Source organism: Manacus candei, unplaced genomic scaffold (genome assembly GCF_025592945.1).
Source record: "Manacus candei isolate 608988 ecotype Guabito, Panama unplaced genomic scaffold, ASM2559294v1 h1tg000047l, whole genome shotgun sequence".
NCBI lineage: Eukaryota > Metazoa > Chordata > Aves > Passeriformes > Pipridae > Manacus > Manacus candei.
Window position 1 is genome coordinate 3,242,273 of NW_026138095.1, and position 17,695 is coordinate 3,259,967.

The window sequence follows — 17,695 nt, forward strand, 5'->3', positions numbered from 1 at the left end:
GTGAGCTGCCCCTGGCCCCGCTGCCAGGGCTGGCAGCTCACGTAGCTGGAGTTACTGCATGGTGTGTGACCCTTCTCTTGTCCTTCTCTCTGTATCCAAAGAAGTGCTGGACACCTTGATGGAGCTGCATCCTTGTTCTTGGCTCTGCCACTCTTTTTCTATGTGTTTTGGCTGAATCACTCAGTCTGGCCGTGGTTTCCAGAGCCCACAGCACCTTTCCCTGTGTCCCTCTCTCCTTTAGCCCTGGCTCTGTCCCTGCTTTGGTCCCAGTCTTGCCAAGCTGGCTTTCTCCAGCACACTGGCTTGCTGCCCTCCAATCCTCCCCGTTGTGTGCTGTGTCCTTAGCTGTGGATTTGACACTGGAGCCAGTTTTCCCTACCCCAGCTCCCAAAGGAGGCACGTCCCGGGAAGTGCAGCCCATCCAGCGCTGGAGCCGCGTTTTCCAGGTGCGGGGTGCAGGGGGGTGGGAGCTGCACGGAAGGCAGGATGCACGGAGGGGCAGGAGCAAAGCTGGTTCCCACCCCTGCCCCGGTGGTGAAGTGGAGCCACCAGCCTGAGGGACTGGGGTCAGATGGATGGAAAGGAGAGGACCAGAGGAAAAGAAGGGGCAATAGAGGGGGAAGGAGGGGGAATAAACGGAAAGGGTGAAAAAGGAGGGAGGAAAAGGGAAAGGATTAATAGAGTGGGGAGGGGGGGAGAGGAAGGAGAGGTGGATAGAGAAAGAGGGAGGGAGGGAAGGGGGAGGGAAGAAGCAGGATGGAGAAAGGGAAGGAGGGATGAAAGGAGGGAGGGAACGGGGGCAGACGGGAGGGAGAGGTGGGCTGGCCCCGCCGGCGCCATGTGATGCCCTCTCCTCCCCGGGCTCTCCCGGCGCGGCGCGGAGCGAGCGGAGCATCCCCGGGGCCGCCGGGCGCGTCCCGCGGGGCCGGTGAGTGCCAGGCTGGGATGGGGAGGGGAAGGCTCGGGCTCCTTCCCATGTCCGGGCCAGGCTGCCCCTGGAACGGGGGCAAATAGTCCTGGGGTCAGCTTGGGGGGGGTGGGTTCCGAATTGGATGTAAAACCCTGAAAGTTTAAAACCGAGGGAAGGGGGGATCTGGGAGGCGCCGCCAGGGTGCGGAGCCGCAGGGCTCAGGGCAGGTGTTGCCTGTGTTTTCCATATTCCCCTTGGAGTGGGAACCGGCCGGGAGAGGCGGCGGGGGCACCGCCCCGGGCAGCATCCGCCGCAGCCCCGGCGCGCCCCGGGTACCGGGAGCGCTGCGAGCCCCGGCAGGGAGGGACGGACAGACCCCGGTGAGGTACCCGTGTGCCCTGCCCGGGCACCGGCACCGCTCGGGCGGAGGGGTTTGGCTTCGCCGGATTCCCGACGGAAGGACCTGAGCACGAGGAAGCCGGAAAATCCTGGCTCTTCATCCCGGGGCTTTTCCCCATCGGGCTGCTCCAACAGGGGCCATCTCTTGGGCACTGTGAGCATCCCTCTCCTCGGCGGCGAGTTTGGAACGTTTTGCTGAGGAACACCGGTATATTTTTCACAGGGAATGTAAAATCCGCTGGAAGTCAGCCTATGAATGTTTTTCCAGTGTAGCTAAACCCCTTGGAGAGGGGAGTGGGAATTTGAACGAGGCTATCTGAGAAAAACCTGACCTGGTTGTTAAGTGAAGTAAAGTAGAGGGATTAAAAAAAAAAATTAAAAAAAAAAAAGCTGGATCATGTGTTACCATATGAACAGGGAATGGGGACATGGAGCCTGTCCTCACTTCTGCATGTGCCACTTATTCATACCCTGTGGAAGGTGGTGAAATGTGAAATGTGGTGTCTCAGCCACGGCAGCAGCGAGAAGGGAGGCTCTGACACGTCCTTTGGATGTTGATTAATTGCTTGGCATTCCATAAAACTCCATCAGCCCCTGATGCACGATGCTTTTTGCAGCTTTTAGGGTTGGTCTCCCAGGCAGGAACAGCGGGAGGCTCCTCGGGGTGTCCAGGGAGTGGGTCTGACCTGTGGCACCGCTGTCCCCACCGTGTCCCTCGAATCCCCCAAAGCCTCTGTGGGGGAGAGGAGGCCTCCTCAGAGCTTTTAGCTGCCTGCAAGGTACAGGTGAGCCTGTGGAAAAGGCAGCAAGGGTGTTGCACTCACTGAAGGCAGCACTTCTTCAGCAAGAGCACTGCAAAGGAGCGGATCAGCTAAACAGGAGCGTTCCTGCCGAGTTTCGTGCAGCAGCAGCAGGTGCTGGTGGTGTGACCCAGCCTGGCAGCTTTGCTGGAGGAGCATTCCCGTGTTCCCATCACTTGCTGCCCTTTGGTTTCACAAGTGCCTTGTGTTTCTCCTCCCTTCAGAGGTTAATCTCCTGAGTTTTAGGGGCACCATTTCAGTCTGCCAAGTAAAAAGCCAAAGGGCAGGAGACTGGCTCCCAGCAGCCCTTCCCTCTGCCATCCCACCTTCCCCTCAGGCTGCCCCATGTGGCATCCAGGGCACAGAAATGCTTCTGTGTGTGACTTTCTCTGATCCCTTGCTGTATCTTGTAGCTGTTGAATATATTCATTGAGCTGAATGAATTCCCACCTGGCAGCATCCATACCGCAGCATTTGCAGCTTCAGCTTTATTTATGGAGAGGGGAGGGAATATAAAATACAGAAGGGGAAATAATGCACAAGCCTGCAGAGGCTTCAATGGTATCAGTGAGCTGTGAACTGCACAAGGCTGGAGCAAACACTGGGAGCTTTTCCTAAGTCAGCTGGGAAGATTTAAACCCCTGGTTTGAAGGTGGCATTTTTAAAAAAACTAGATGATGGAGTCTATGTCAAAAGTTATCTGGGAGTCTAAATCTCACTGAAATTAAAGGGGTTTTTTTTTTCTGAGTGTGTTCTAGAAAGATGGTTTAGAGTCAGTCACACTGATATTGTTGTAGAGTATCTGACATTTATAGTAAAATATTTACTGGGAATTTGTCAAAGGACAACACATATACCATCATTAGGCTCAGAAAATGGGCTGCTACAGATGAATGGAGTTTATCTTTGGTCCCTGTGGAAGACAGGACTTGCAGCTTTTCCTCTATTATGAGGGAGGTGTCATTGCTCTTCAGTGAAAATCCTCATTAGAGTGGTGCTCTGGGCTGCACTGGGGGGGGGTTATTGGAGCAGCACAGCAGACAACATCCCCTGACCCAGAACAATGTGGAGATAATTCGTTTTCCCACTCAGTGCCCATCCAGTGCTGTTTGGTGACATCCCCATCCACAGAGAGCATCCTCAGGTCTGCCAGGACAGGACCTGGCTCGCCCTCGAAGTCCTACAGGTGGGCAGCCCTGGCTCCTTCCCAGGAGATGTGAAATGCTTGGTTGCAGCAGATGTTCCTTTTCTCTGCAGCAGCTCTGGCTGGGAATTTCAGGTTGTATGTAGGTGGCAGGAGAGGTGCTGCTGGGTGTGTGCCACAGGAACCACAACCTGGTGGTACAAAGGGACAGTGGGAATGGGAGAGGAGTGTGGGTAAACACTGGGTACACACAGCCAGGGCAAGTTTCACCTGGTAATAGGTGCTGGCGTGGGGGAAGGATGGAGAAGAGTGAGAGCAAGTCCATTCCCTGCCTGTTCCTGCAGACTTTCCCAGGATGTGGCTGGACTTGCCTGTGCTGAGGAGGCCCTGAGCGGGTCATGATGCCTGTGCCTGTTCTCAGGCTGCTCCATGTCATGCATGGTTTTTCCTACCCTGTCTGCTGGGGCATTTACCATTAAGTCCTGGAATGGTAACAAATCCTGCTAAAATCTGGGTGGTAGAAAGTTTAATAGTCCAATGATGTATAAATACTTGCTATGCACATGAATATTCCTCACCTAACAAGCTGCACAAAGCAAAGACCTTTCCTATGTGAAGATGGGACCAAACTTCAGTGGCTGCTCAGTGTCAGACCTGGAGAGCTGTGCACACAGACATCACTGACAGCTTCCAGGGAGCTGTGTCCCAGACTGGATGGAGCAGCTGCTGTGTTTGGTGACTGGATTTAATGGCAGCCACGAGTGGCACTTGGGTTCTGAAGTTGTTTGCCTGAGGTGTGGATGACACGGCCCTTCTCCTCTTTCTTTACACCCTCGTTTCCGTGCTCAGAGGCTCTGTGGTAAAGCTGGTTTCCAAGCAAGGAAGAGGAATGCAATCTCCTGGCTAACAAGGCACTGCTCGGTGCTATCAATCATCTTTAATCACACTGAGGGGACGCAGGTCTCAGCAGCCATGGTCAGCATGAGCAGCTTGGCCAACGTGCCACTTGTCTGCTGCCCTCAGCATTCAGAGAGTCCAGCTTTGCTTTGGGGATTTCTCACTTTCTCTCATTCATCACGCTGAAAATGTTCATAAAACCCCTCCAGCTGCCAGTACTGGCAAGGAGAGCTGCAGCAGGGGAAGAGCTGCTGCTGCCTCCCCTCCCTGGCTCAGGTACCCCTGACACGGGGGATTGGAAGAGTTTTAATTAGCTCCTGCTGCTATTTTTATCTCCCAGCTTGCTTAATTTAGCTCGAGCTGTCATGCACTGATCGTTAAGGGGAAAAGAAGGAACTGGGGGTGTTGGCCCCTCTCTGCTGAGCAGCCACAGCTCCTGCACCTGGGCTGTACCTGGGGCTTTTCTTAGACCTTCTGCAGCTGTAAAAGTTTACAGTCCGGAGACCTTTCATGTGCTGGTGTTTGTAATACACGACTCCTGCAAGGCTTACACTGAATGAGTGTGTTCTGCTCACACCCACTTCAGTTTAAAACAACATCAATACCTTACAGATCTCTTGCCTGGGATCTTCAATCATGCCATTACCTGCCTTGCTGCTGGAAGGACACAGAGACCTTGAAAAAGCTGCCATGTGCAAGGAAGAGGCTCATTCTCCCCTTTTTAATCTACAAGATTATTGTAGGACTTTGTGCCATCATAAATGACACTTGGAAGTGAACAAAAACCAACTGTTAAAGCTTTAACATCCCACCAGAGCAGCCCAACCTTGGTGCTGGTGTGAGGGGGATGTCCACAGCTGGGCCAGCTGCTGTCCCTTGTCCCTGCTCCTGGGTGTGCTCAGGCTGCACCAGCCGAGGGAAGCACTACCCTGCAGCCAGATGAGGGTCACTGGATCGTTGGGTTACTGGAGTTCATGTATTCAGGATCTAAATCAAAGCCATAATGTACCACAGGCAGAGGTTAATGGGCAGGCCCTGCTCCCACAGCACACAGCAGAGAGGTTTCTGCAGCACAGCCCCCAGCTGCTTTGCTTTGCAGCACTAGATATTTCCCCCTTTTATTCTGCTTTTGTAGCTCTTTGTAGGGTATTGAAACCAGCAGTTTGAGTCGGGTCCCTGACTGTGAGCACTCTGACACACTGTGAGTAGGAGAATACTGTGTCAGATTTGATAGGGAGAGAGGACATTGGGAAGGGCTCTGCAAAGGACAGGGCTCAGCTATTGTTAGGGATGGAAACCTTGAACAGATATATATAGTTCAGACCTGGAGAACTGGGCCTGGGTGCGTGGGCAATACTGCAAGCTCAGGGTTTTAGCTCCTATTTCCCTCTTGAGAAATGTACTTTGTGTAACATTTTTTCTGCAAAACCCCAGGGTAGGAGCTGCAGTGGTGCAGAGACCTGCCTGCCACCTGCCTGTCCCTGTGTGCCAGCACCCTGCAGCCCTCGTGGGAGTCAGTCAGAGGTGGAGAGCTGAGGCTGTGCCCTCTCTTGAGGTCCAGGATTTCTCCTCTGCTTGTTTCCAAAGCCACCCCACTCCCAGCAGAAGCCTCCATCAAGGACCCTCCTTGCTGTGACGTTTCCTTGCAGTCGATCTGCCAGAACTGAACTTCCCACCTTCAGCCTCATCCCAGGTTTTCCACTCACCAAAGCCTTGCTTCAGCTGGGGTTAAAAGAGGTAAGAGCCTAAAACACCAAGGAGAAAGGAGACATGTGGGTGGGATGGGCTGTATAAGAGGTTTGGAGGGGGGATATTTGTGGATTCAGAGAGGCCATGTGAATGAGACCAGCTGTACACACATGGACAGTGCCAGCAGCCTGTGAGCCAGGACCATCAGGGCTGTTGGGTCGATGATTTTATTTGTTGAAAGTTTCTGGCATCATCCAAAGCCATTAGTGTGAAAGAGCTGGAGCAGAGCCAGGAGTGCAGCAGCATGGCAGAGGTGGCCCATTCAGGAAAGGGTCTGGTTTGAAGGCTAGGGTGGGAAATAAATCTCTCTTGCTGTTCCTTTGCCCTTGGGAATATCATTTGATCTCCTTATATTTGGTGCTGGAGCTGAGATGGGCTCAGTTATCAGTAACAACTATCTCTGCAAACCTGACCCAGGCAAAAGGGCAGGTTTTGAGCAGTCCACAGCAAAAAGGTTGGGATAAAGAAAGAGAGGGAAGAGCAGCCTTGGGTTGGCCTTCAGGGTTCACTAAGCAAGATGTGGGTTCAGCAGAAAATGACAGTACTTTCTATTCAGTAGATAGTAGATACAGTACATATTCCCTTCACTCTTGCACTGCCATGGAAGGATTTTTTGGCCAAACTGTAAAATATAAGCAAGAAATGAAGCACAGGAAGCGCTAAAGAAAAGAGAAATGCTCAGAAAAATTATGGAAGCCAAGTTTAAGAGGAAAAATCCCAAATAATCTCATTAATAAAATCAGTTAGTGGTGAGCATTGGGGTGCGTGGGGTCACACATGGCTCCCTCTGATTGCTGCTCAGGTGTTCCTTGTGTGCGTGATGACAAGCACAAAATTAATGGGTTTGTGATTGCTGTGGCTCAATCTACATTCAAATAACTCATCACCAGCCTTCTTTTTATTCATTTATTTGCTCTCAAACCCTCTCTGGAGAGCCCGGAGTGCCCATCGATCCCGCGCTCTCCGCGGGCAGTGGCAGTGCCGCGTGCGGAGCCGTCGCTGGAGCTGCTGCTCTCAGCTCAGGGGAGGCTTTCAAGCCCACTATTGATCCTTCTGAAGTTTATGGCTGCTCGTGGTTACAAGTTACCAGCCCTCGTTCAAACTGCCACGAGGTGGGCTGCTTCATTTCTGAGCATCAGGCTAAACCTCCTCCACGTGGAAAAGATTTATTTCTGCACTTAATTTTTCCGATACATAATTTCTCTCTCAGAAATGGAGCTGACGTTTTTATAGGACACTAATGCAGGTCTGTAAAGCTGTCCCGTGTGTTTCTGTTTTCCCCTGTGCCAGTGGAGGTGCTGGGTGCCAGCAGCTCAGGACAGGGATCCTGGGAACCCTATGGACCAGCTCCAACCACATCCCCTTTGGCCATTTGCCTCTCAGTGTATCAGTGCAGGAGACACTGCTTTTCCCTGCAGCCATCCCTGCTCTCCTTCAGCTGTTATGTGGAACCAGAGCAGTCCTGTGCTTCCCTCCTGCCTGCAGTACACCTCTTCCAAGCTTCAGGAGGGACTGTCACTTCCCAAGCTATAATTCCAAAACCAAAACTATCTTTCCCAGTCATGCAATTTTTGCAGGTCTGGTTTGTAGAGCTGTTTCTCCTGCATCCCCAGCTGGAGCAGTGGGCGCTGCCCTCACCATCTCCTCCTCTTCCTCTCCTCAGCTGTGGCTAAAGCCAACTCACCATGTGCTCCTCACACAGGTCCAACACTCTGCCAACCAACAGAGCATCAGCTCACCTGGCCTCGGGCTGCACACACTGTTTTGGGACCGAAACATTTGCACCCTTTAGGTGCTCCCTGAGGTCAGTGGGATCATTCTATTCCACCTAATGACCAAATCAGGCTTTTCTGAATTTGCCCATGAGGTGGCCAGGGTGAAGTTGAGGAAGCTGTGCTGTCTGAAGGAGGATGACAGTGCAGTGGTGGCCTCAGCACGGTCCTGCCTGAGCACTGCCAACTCTGAACAAAGTTTTGTTCTGAAAGAGCCACTCTCCTTGACCTATTTTTTTTTTTTGCCCACATCCATGGCCTGTGTCGTGTCCTGAGGAAGGGATCACACTGCTTGAAGGCACTTTATTTTTAGCCAGCCCAATTTTCCTGTTGCAGCTTAGTGGGAGCTGGTCCTTTCAGTTCAGCCCCATCCCAGCTCACGCTCTCCTGCGTTTGATGGCTCTTACCCAGGTCCCTGGCGTTCTTTGTACATCCACTGCTCACTCAGTGGGTTTCCTACTCCACTTTCACAAGCTTCCTTCCTTCTCCTTTATGTTCTGCTCAGCCTCTCCCACTACTCCAGGTCCATGGCTTAACCTCTGATTTCCCTCAGCCCTGGGTTTGCAGCATGGACCAGGCACAGAGGCAGGTTGCCAGGCTTGTCCTGGATCCCAGCACCCTCCACAAACAAAACCTTCCCTCCCGCCTGCTCCAATAACCTTGGCAGTGCCTCCCCTCGTCACAAATGTCAGGAAATTGGAAATGATGCTCTAACCACATAAAAATCAATAGCTGCCTCCTTGGCCTGGCTTGGCCCTGCTCTTTCTGCCTTTACCCAGAGCAGGAGAGAGCTGCAGTTTTCCACTGAACTCGGAGCAGTGATTTATTGATACGTCCCATCTTGTCCAGGCAGTTGACCAGTGATATATTTATTTTTCTCAGCCCATCCACATAGCCCAGAGCAGTGCTCAGTGTCAGGTCACGGAGCTGTGGGCTCAGAAACCTGCCCAGGATATTTTCTTTCTGTCACTGTGGAGAAATAGGTAAGGACTAAGTCCTAGATCTGGGTGAACTGTGTCAGGAACAATGCCAATATTCATTTCATTTCCCAAAGGGTTCAGTCCCAGCAAGGGCCATGTGTAGTTTCCATCAGAAGCTGTGGCTCCAAGACAAGAAGAAATTCATTACAAGGACTGCAGATTACACTGCAGACTGCCTTTATTGTTCCCTGGACTACTACCAGAGGGCACAGCGTGATCGAAGGAGCAGGAACAGTCCTAAAGTCCCATTTCTTGGAAATCTTTGGGGCTCTATTCATGTAATTTAAAATACAGCTACTGCTGGAAATCAAACAGCATCACCTTTTCAGCCGTAGGAAGCATAACACAATTGATAAAGGTCACTGGGAACTAAATCCTTGCTGAAAATCAAGCCAGTTCTTGTTCGTGTCCTTGAAAAATCTTTCCCCTGGGAGCCCTGCTAATTCTCCAGGTGCTGGACACGGGGGGAGGCTTGTTTTGAGCAGATGCTCTGCACCATCCCTGCCCCCTGTCCCCCATCACACTGGGTTCCATCCTCTGTGCCAGCAGGGCAGGAACAGAGATCAGTCTCTAATGCTTCCCTGATTACATGGAAATTGGAGTGTGAGGGAGAAAAGGAATGAGGCAATTGAGAGGCGCGACTGACGCCCGACCCCTCTCCCTGCTGCTCACATCACCCCAAAGACCAGTAAATGATACCAAACAGGTCTATTTTCCAGTGTCTGATGTTGATGGACAACAAATCGCAGGAAATACTCAGTTATTTCCCTCTGAGTGGCTTTATCTGGACCTTCACATACTCCCTACTATGATTTTTGGCTCGTTATTAACGAGAAATGTGCAGGGAGGATGGTTGTTGATGATACACGAGCCAAGAATAGATTCCAGTTCCTTTTACCATTTTGGCACCAAAATGCCAAGAGGGATGAGACACCCTGTAGTAAATGCTGTTCATTTTGAGGCAGCAACTAGAAAATATGGCTCTGGCTGAGTTAGGGAGATGAATGGATGAGCCAGAGGATCTGAGTTTTGGATAGTTGATTGCAGGACCAAATGGGAATCTATAGAGATGGGAAATGGCATATTCCCTGGGAAATGGCAGAGCTGATGTGCTGCTCTGCCTGACAGCCACCACTTTCCTCTTTAGCTGCTGCCTCCTAATTCTTCAGAGAAAAGAAAGTCTGATCATCTCCTCTGTACTTTGCTCCTCATTCCCTTAGCAGGGAGATGTTCCTCCTGGGAACACATCCTGCTTTTTTTGAGCTGAGGGAAACATTAAAGAGGAACATTAAAAATGAGGCTGGTTAGCAAAGCCAAAGGTGGAAGGAAAGCTTGCAGGAGTGTGAACTGGGCTGTCTGGAGACAGCAATCCCCTTCCTGTAGGTTGGAACCTTCTGGGGAGAGGCACAGTGTGAACGTAGGAAGAGCCAAATCCATAATTTCATATGGAAGAGAATTGTCAGGGCTGTTGCAGCGCTTGAGGGTGTAAGTACATCTGCTTCCTACCAAGATGTACTTGTCTGCTTTGGATTTGAGGTCAGATGCAATAATTAAAGTCTTTCTCTCCCTTTCTCTGTTTCACTCAAGGATTTTATATTCTTCCAGCAGCTTTTCTCTCTTATTGCTGCCCAGTGAGCTGGAGGGGCAGACAGGCCTTGGATATTGCATCTGCTCAGTAAATGCCATTCTTTGGGCTCCACAGTAACTAAAAGTTTCCTTCATGTTGATCTTCTATGAGATTTGCTGCAAGCCCTGCCCAGGACAGGGTGTTGTGGGTCTCGGTGCTCTGGTTTTGTGAGACAGATGTGCTGGGGAAGGGCACTGCAAGAGGATAAGATATTGAATATTGGATGTTCCCTGAGAGCACCCAAGCAGCAAGAAACCACTCTCAGCATCGTCTGCTTGTATTAACCATGAGGGAGCTGTGGCAGAACATTACCTTGGAAGGCTTTGGGTGTAAAAGTACAAGCTGTGAGGACTTTTGGCATCTCTGAGAGTCACTATAAGCAAGTATTAATATGTTTACATCAGAGGCAGTAGGAAAAACCACCCTCCTCCAGCCTGCTCACCCGGCCGTGTCGGAACAGCGAGTTGTCATCTCCCAGTCCAGGCAGGATTTTTGTCTCCTGATTTAATCCCTAAACCCACCACCTTCACCACAGCGATAACAGGAACAGGATTTCTCTCCAAAGAGCCCATTCACTGCCGTGCACCGTGATGGCAAACACGGGCTTGATGGAGCCAAAGCAAGGCTGGTGCAGTTTTAAAGGCAGTCCAAGGAATATGCTTCCTGCTGCTAAATCCGGTAGCTTTTGTTGTCTAGCTGGGTTTATATGTTTCTTTCCTTATTGTTTGCTGTGCTGAACAACAGCAAAATGTGCCTTGGAAAATATACATGACACGGCACTTACGTGTGATTCATCCTGCCTTTCTAAAAGCAGTCAATAGCACTATCTGCCTCCTTCCCACTCCCCAGAAGACCATCTCTGGCGTGTATCTTTTTCCTTCTCGCTCTTATTCCTTTAATCTTTCATTGTTGTGGCTTTTGCCCCCCATATTAATTGCACTTTTTCCTCCACTGCACGAAGAACTCTGATTTCTGGTGATATTTTATCAGTCTGCAGGGCACCATGAGAACTAATAAATTCCCTGACTTGGCAAGAATGCAATAAAATTAAAAAAAAAAAAGGAAAAAAAAAGATTCAATACATAAGCAACATGGGGATGAGGAAAGTTTTTCCTTTAATGTTCACCCAGGGCCTGGCTGCAGCTTTCTGCTTCCTTTCCCTGCCTCTCCCAGCTCTGATCCAGCAAGAACAATAAACAGCAAAGAAAGACAAGTTATTGTGTCATGGCACTCTGCTTCAAGGTGTTTGATGATGTCATTCAGCGTAGCATAGTCGTTGCAAAATCAGCATCCTGATTCCCTGATGGATAAATGTGCCCTGGAAGAGGAAAAGTGGCATTACTGGGGGGAGTGTGATGGTGGTAGGAGCTGCTCAGGAGGGGAGGTTGGTCCAGCAGCTGTAAGCACCTTTGTTGATCCATTATCTCCGTGTCCATGACCCTCAGCAGGCTCCTATGCCCAGGAGATACAGCTCGTGCTGCCTCCCCTCGTGGGAGCACTTGATAAGGCTCTGCGGGTAGATGAGATACTGGGGTTGAGCCACATCCTTGGGGAGATGAGTGCCAGGTTGGGCTGGAGAAGCAGGAATTCACCTGCAGCAAATCAAACAGGAGCCAAGGAGCTGCTCCCACCCAGCCCATCCCGAGCCTCTCCCACCCTGGCGCTCAGCACCCCCCGAGCCCTGGGCCGGCGCGGGGCAGCGGTCGGGTGGCATCTGGTTCAAACTCTGCCATCTGTCCGTGATTGTTTTAATGGCTCGTTTCAGCTCATCCTCCCCAGGGCAATCCAGGGCAAAGCTTTGACACCTTCATCCCCGGCTCGTGCTGCCGGACCCGCCCGCTCTCCCCGCCCCAGCCCCCGATGCTGTTGGGCATGAGCGCCTGCAGCAGGAGGGCGCTGACCCTGCTCAGCAGCGTGTTCGCCGTCTGCGGCCTCGGCCTCCTGGGCATCTCTGTCAGCACGGACTACTGGCTCTACCTGGAGGAGGGCATCGTCCAGCCCCAGAACCAGACGGCCGAGATCAAGCTGTCGCTGCACTCGGGGCTCTGGAGGGTCTGCTTTCTGGCAGGTACGTTCTTACCCCCCAAAAAAACCCATGCCCTGATATTTATATGTTTTATATTTAGATGTTTTATATTTCTATGTTTTATATTTCTATGTTTTATATTTATATGTTTTATATTTATATGTTTTATATTTATATGTCTTATAACATATAAACAGATATATAAATATATATGTTATGTCTATTTATACATATATAAATCGATAAATATTAATGTAGTTATAGTGTTTGTTGTCCGTGTCATCCCATGGGAAACGGCCAGGAAACATGGGATTTTTAGAAGCTCTGTCCATCTTTTCTTCCAAACTCAGGCCCATGCCCAACTTTTAACAGTCTGATGGATAAATGTGCCTTTCAACACAGGTTTTGGGTGGGTTTGATGCTGCCATGCCAGCCCCCCCCCCCCCCCCCAGTGCTGTGGCCTTGGGCAGCAGCTCAAAACTTTCCATTTGGTCCCTGCAGAATTTAGATTCAGGTCAGCTGGACCATTCCCTCTGTCCCTGCCAAGTGTGATGGAGCAGCTTGGCTGCAGGAGCAGAGTTGAATAACACCTGAGGGAATGGGAATCTCAAAGTGACCAGCCTGAAATGTCACAAAGTTTCAACTGCTGCTTGGAAAAAGTCAAGGGAGGCCTGAGGAGCTGTGATACCACCCCTGGAGTGCCTTTAAAGCCTTTGGCTGAGGGGTTCACGTTTGTGCATACAAGGAAATGGTCTTTTTTCCACCCCAACCACAGACACTCAAGATGGAGCAGCACTAAAAAGCAAATTTGTTTTTATGCATGCACGGAAATTCAATTTAAAGCTGCTCTCCCCCCAAAAAAAACCCAGACAGACAAGCACAATGCAGGAGTGACTTGGTCTGTGTCTGCTGCAGGTGAGGAGCGTGGCCGGTGCTTCACCATCGAATACGTCATGCCCATGAACATCCAGCTGACGTCTGAGTCCACAGTCAACGTCCTGAGTAAGTGGTTCTGTGGGGTCTCACCCTGCAAAGCTCCAAGGGGTCACTTGTGACTCCCCCAAGAAATCCCCTTTGTGTCTTTGCCAAAGAAACTCCGAATTGTAGATGCAACTACATTTTGTGACTGTGTGAATCACCCAGTGTGCTCCTAAGCTTCTGGGGACATCCCTTTCAAATGGCAGGGTTCTCACAGAGGCTCTAAGCTGTATAATTTCCTGTCACTGGCTATTCAGCACTAATGTTTATCGAAGTGTTTGGCTTTTTAGTCTCCTCTCCATAATTTGCAGCTGTATTTATTCCCTAGCAGTCAATTTTACACATTATATAGTGGGATGAATTAAGGATGGAGTGTCACAGCTCTCACGATGAATTCTGCAGTCATTTTGGATTTAATAAATAGGATTGTTCTGCAAACACTTATGGGGTGAAGCTAGAGAAAAATGCAGGTTCTGATGGTTTTTTCCCATGCAACACTTCACAAAGAAACCCTCAGAAACACAAATATTGGCAGAGTCACCACAATGGTGGTGAGGACCTGGCACAGGTTGCCCAGAGAAGCTGTGGCTGCCCCATCCCTGGGAGTGTTCAAGGCCAGGCTGGATGGGGCTTGGAGCAACCTGGGATAGTGGAAGGTGTCCTGACCTTGGCAGGAAACGTAAGATCGCTTCCAACCCAAATTGTTCTATGATTCCGTAATTCTATGTTTTTACTCAGTGCATTAGCAAAGAGGGAAACTCCAGAGCAGCAGGGCTGGAGCCATCTCACCCAGCCCATTTCTCATACTATATGGGGAGGATTAACCTGTTCTCCCTTCCCTCTGCTCCTCTCCTGACAGAGATGATCCGCTCTGCCACCCCCTTCCCTCTGGTCAGCCTGTTCTTCATGTTCATTGGCTTCATCCTGAGCAACATCGGCCACATTCGGCCCCACAGGACCATCCTCGCCTTTGTCTCGGGGATTTTCTTCATCCTGTCAGGTGAGTTTTGCTACCAGGTTTTCTCCTGACAACTCTTGAGGACGGAGCACGTTTGCTTTGGTAGCTGCTGGTGCTCTCCTGACCCGCTGTGGTGGCTCCTTGATGGAGTCATCACCCACAGGGGCTCCCCTGCAGCTCAGCCCTGCAGCCTGATCTGCTTTTGTGGGATGAAAAACCATCCACTGCAAAACTCATTTGTGGAAGTGTGGGGGAAAGTCTCCACCACGTGCAGGAGCAGGTGCTGGGGGAGAGGATGCTTCTCGTGGCACATCAGTCACAGGAGAGATCAGAAACTTCAAACTGCTCAGTTGGGATGTTTCTACATGAGAAAAGGGAATGTTTTATTCATGGTGCTGTGTGAGTGTTAAACAAATAGCTGTGACAGCTGAGCTTTGAAGTCAGCTCCTACCAGAGCCAGCTGCCTCCTCCCCAGTGCACACAGACTTGCCAGAGCAGGTAATGCTTTGACTGAAACGAGAGGAGTGCCCTGGGTTAGTGCAGCAGGAGGGAGGGCAGCTCCTTTCCCCAGTTATTCCAAGCACAGTTTTTTACTTTCCCCCACAAGTCAGGTCTTAGGGAAGGTGCTTCTTCAGCACTTCATCCCTCTTTCCCACTGTCCTTCTGCAGGTCTGTCGCTGGTGGTGGGGCTGGTCCTCTACATCTCCAGCATTAATGACGAGATGCTCAACAGGACCAAGGACTCGGAGACGTTCTTCAACTACAAATACGGGTGGTCCTTTGCCTTCTCTGCCATCTCATTCCTTCTCACAGAGGTACCCACAGCTCTCACATCCCTGTAACGAGTGTGTCCCGTTCTCAGGGGTGGGCACACTGAGGCTGTTGGAAAAAAGAGGACCTGGGTGGGGTTTAAGGCGGGGCTGTGAGGGCAGAGGGGTAAAATATACTGTGAAGGGAGACAGGGTGGGGACAGACCCAAGCCTGGCGCGCTGATGGGGCACTTGGTGATGATTTGATGCCAAGCAGGAAATGCAGAGCAGGAGACGTGGTTGTGCTGCATTATTTAGTGCATGGATCCCAGGCAGAGGGCAGTGAAGTGACAGCCCTCAGGTGCCTTTGTGCATCAGCAGCAGAGCGGAAAAAAGGCAATTTATATTTGGGGGATGTTGGAGGAGGCAGCCACGAGCAGGGTGGGCGTCAGGCCGTGTCTCTCTCTGCTGCAGAGCGCCGGGGTGATGTCCGTGTACCTGTTCATGAAGCGCTACACGGCCGAGGACATCTACCGACCCCACCCCGGCTTCTACCGGCCCCGCCTGAGCAACTGCTCCGACTACTCGGGGCAGTTCCTGCACCCGGACGCGTGGGCGCGGGGCCGGAGCCCCTCGGACATCTCCAGCGAGGCGTCCCTGCAGATGAACAGTAACTACCCAGCCCTGCTCAAGTGCCCCGACTACGACCAGATGTCCTCGTCCCCGTGCTGAGCCCCGACGTCCCCGATGGTCGCCGCGCCCCGACTCCTGTCTGTCGTTTTTTTAGGCCACTCTTCGAGGCCACTTCTCTATTTATAGGAGCGTAAATATAACCAGGGAGATCGGTTATATAACCAATAGTGTAACCTAGAGAATTGGGATGTTTTCCTTTCTTTGGTTTTTTTTTTGGGGTTGTTTTATTCCTCCCCACGTAACTAAAGATCCCTCCAAAGTCCTCTTCTCTCAGCTCGTCCCGCTGAGCAAACAGCAGTTCTGCCTGGGGGGATAAATCCAGGGCTGGACTCCAGAGCAGGAAAAAGAAAATAGAGTAGAACTAAGAAAAAAAAAAAAAAAGGTGTATTTTTTTGGTGTAGGTAAGTAGGCCGCAAAAGTTTGTGCATTTGACTGTATCATTTAATTATATATTTACTGGCCTAAGTGCCAGCAGGCATAAAAGATTGGTGTAACTTTCCAAGAAATAACCAGCATTCGAAAAATAGAAATTTTGTCTTGATTGAATATTTACTGATTGATATCTCTCAGTGCTGGATATCACTTCCAACCAGGCTGTAATGGGAAATAGCCATCCTTCTGGACAATACCTCAGCAAGCTTGGACACAAGCAGGTTGTTCCTCTATGGCCACTTGTAAACTGTTGCTTAAATATCCCCTATTAGACTGGAGGCACCCTGGTGAGGTGGCTCTAGCACCCAAATTTCCTCTGCCATCCCATAGGCAGGAGATCTGAAGAGCAAATGGGAGAATTTCAGTGCAGCATCGAGTGGAAAACAACCTAAACCCTTCCCACAGGAAACATTAGATGTAGGATTTAGGGGGAATTATGGCCAGAAGTTGTTGCAGTGAAAGGCAAGATCCCAAACCAGTGTAAAGTGATGCAGCTGAAACTTATGGCACAAGTCCACTGCAGCAAAGTAGTTGGCTTATATTTCATTTTGGCAAGAAAATGGTATTTTAGCTGCTTTTTGTGTGTGTGTGTATGAAACTTATTTTGAGATTTTTAAGTTTTGAAACTTCGTCTCATGCTTTGGCATTTTGGCCTCAGCCACCTGCCAGGGGAGAGCATCACCCTGATGGAAAGCAGGGCAGGGAAGGAGCTGGCTGTGCTCCCTCGTGCTCTCCTGTGTGAGTCCCATCCTGTCTCCGTGCAAGAGAAAGAGCTTTGTCCAAACTTTATTTCTGTTCTTGTTATTTTCAACCTCTGGGGAAAATTTCATTTCTGCAAAACGAAACCGTCCGAGGACTCTTGGTATATTCGAGCTTGTTTTTTGTCGTACTGTAATTAAAAGAAATAGAATATACACACTTTTAATCTCATTTCTAGCACACTGGGGAGTGAATGTTGCACTTTGTTATTATTATTTAATGTTAATATTTATTATTTGCTTTTTAATAGTTATTATTTATAAACTCCTCCAAAGTAGGGGCCAAGTCCTGCTGCAGCACCACTATTTGTATGGATTCCAATGCCCATTCCACAGGACTTCATTGCAGCTGTATTTCCAGACAGCTCTTGAACAAGATTATTTCTCTCCAGTTCCTTCAGATAAGTAACATATATCTAGTGTATATATAATGTCTCTGACTCCTAATTTGCTAAGTTTTAAAACCAGGGTATCATTTTGTAGACACAGTTCTATTTACCCTCAGTTTTTGCATTACCCTCAAGCATCTGTGTTCTCACTGAAACACCAGTTTGGAAGTGCTACATGACAGGTTTTGCTGCTGGTTCAAGCATTAAAGTACAATCCAGCCCCATCATCCAGCAGCAAAGCTTGCTGGTCCTCAGCCAGATAACCCACCAGTTTTCCATCAGGATCTCCATGTTCCGTGTGAATTTGGCTCCAAGAAAGCACTGGAGTTCAGAAGCAATGATTTTGCACTTCCTACAGCCTGATCTAGTTTGCTGGGCTTGACACCAGTGTTTTCTGGTGGCTCAAAGGCAGTTGCCTTTGCATCTCACCCTTG

The 17,695-nt window shown here is 50.1% G+C and overlaps 1 protein-coding gene across 2 annotated transcripts; it reads left to right on the top strand.

Moving 5' to 3' along the window:
* Positions 1 to 699: 699 nt before the first annotated feature.
* Positions 700 to 17,601, top strand: CACNG5 (calcium voltage-gated channel auxiliary subunit gamma 5). 2 transcript variants are annotated; one of them, XM_051797703.1, is made up of 7 exons: positions 700 to 928; positions 5,585 to 5,887; positions 12,044 to 12,346; positions 13,220 to 13,306; positions 14,142 to 14,282; positions 14,910 to 15,055; positions 15,464 to 17,601. In XM_051797703.1, exons 3-7 carry the CDS (start codon positions 12,139 to 12,141, stop codon positions 15,719 to 15,721), a joined length of 840 nt encoding a protein of 279 aa, XP_051653663.1. In that variant the 5' UTR covers positions 700 to 928; positions 5,585 to 5,887; positions 12,044 to 12,138; the 3' UTR covers positions 15,722 to 17,601. The 2 variants fall into 2 exon arrangements, with proteins under 2 accessions (XP_051653663.1, XP_051653664.1); XM_051797704.1 differs by having other exon boundaries at positions 5,590 to 5,887.
* Positions 17,602 to 17,695: the final 94 nt, after the last annotated feature.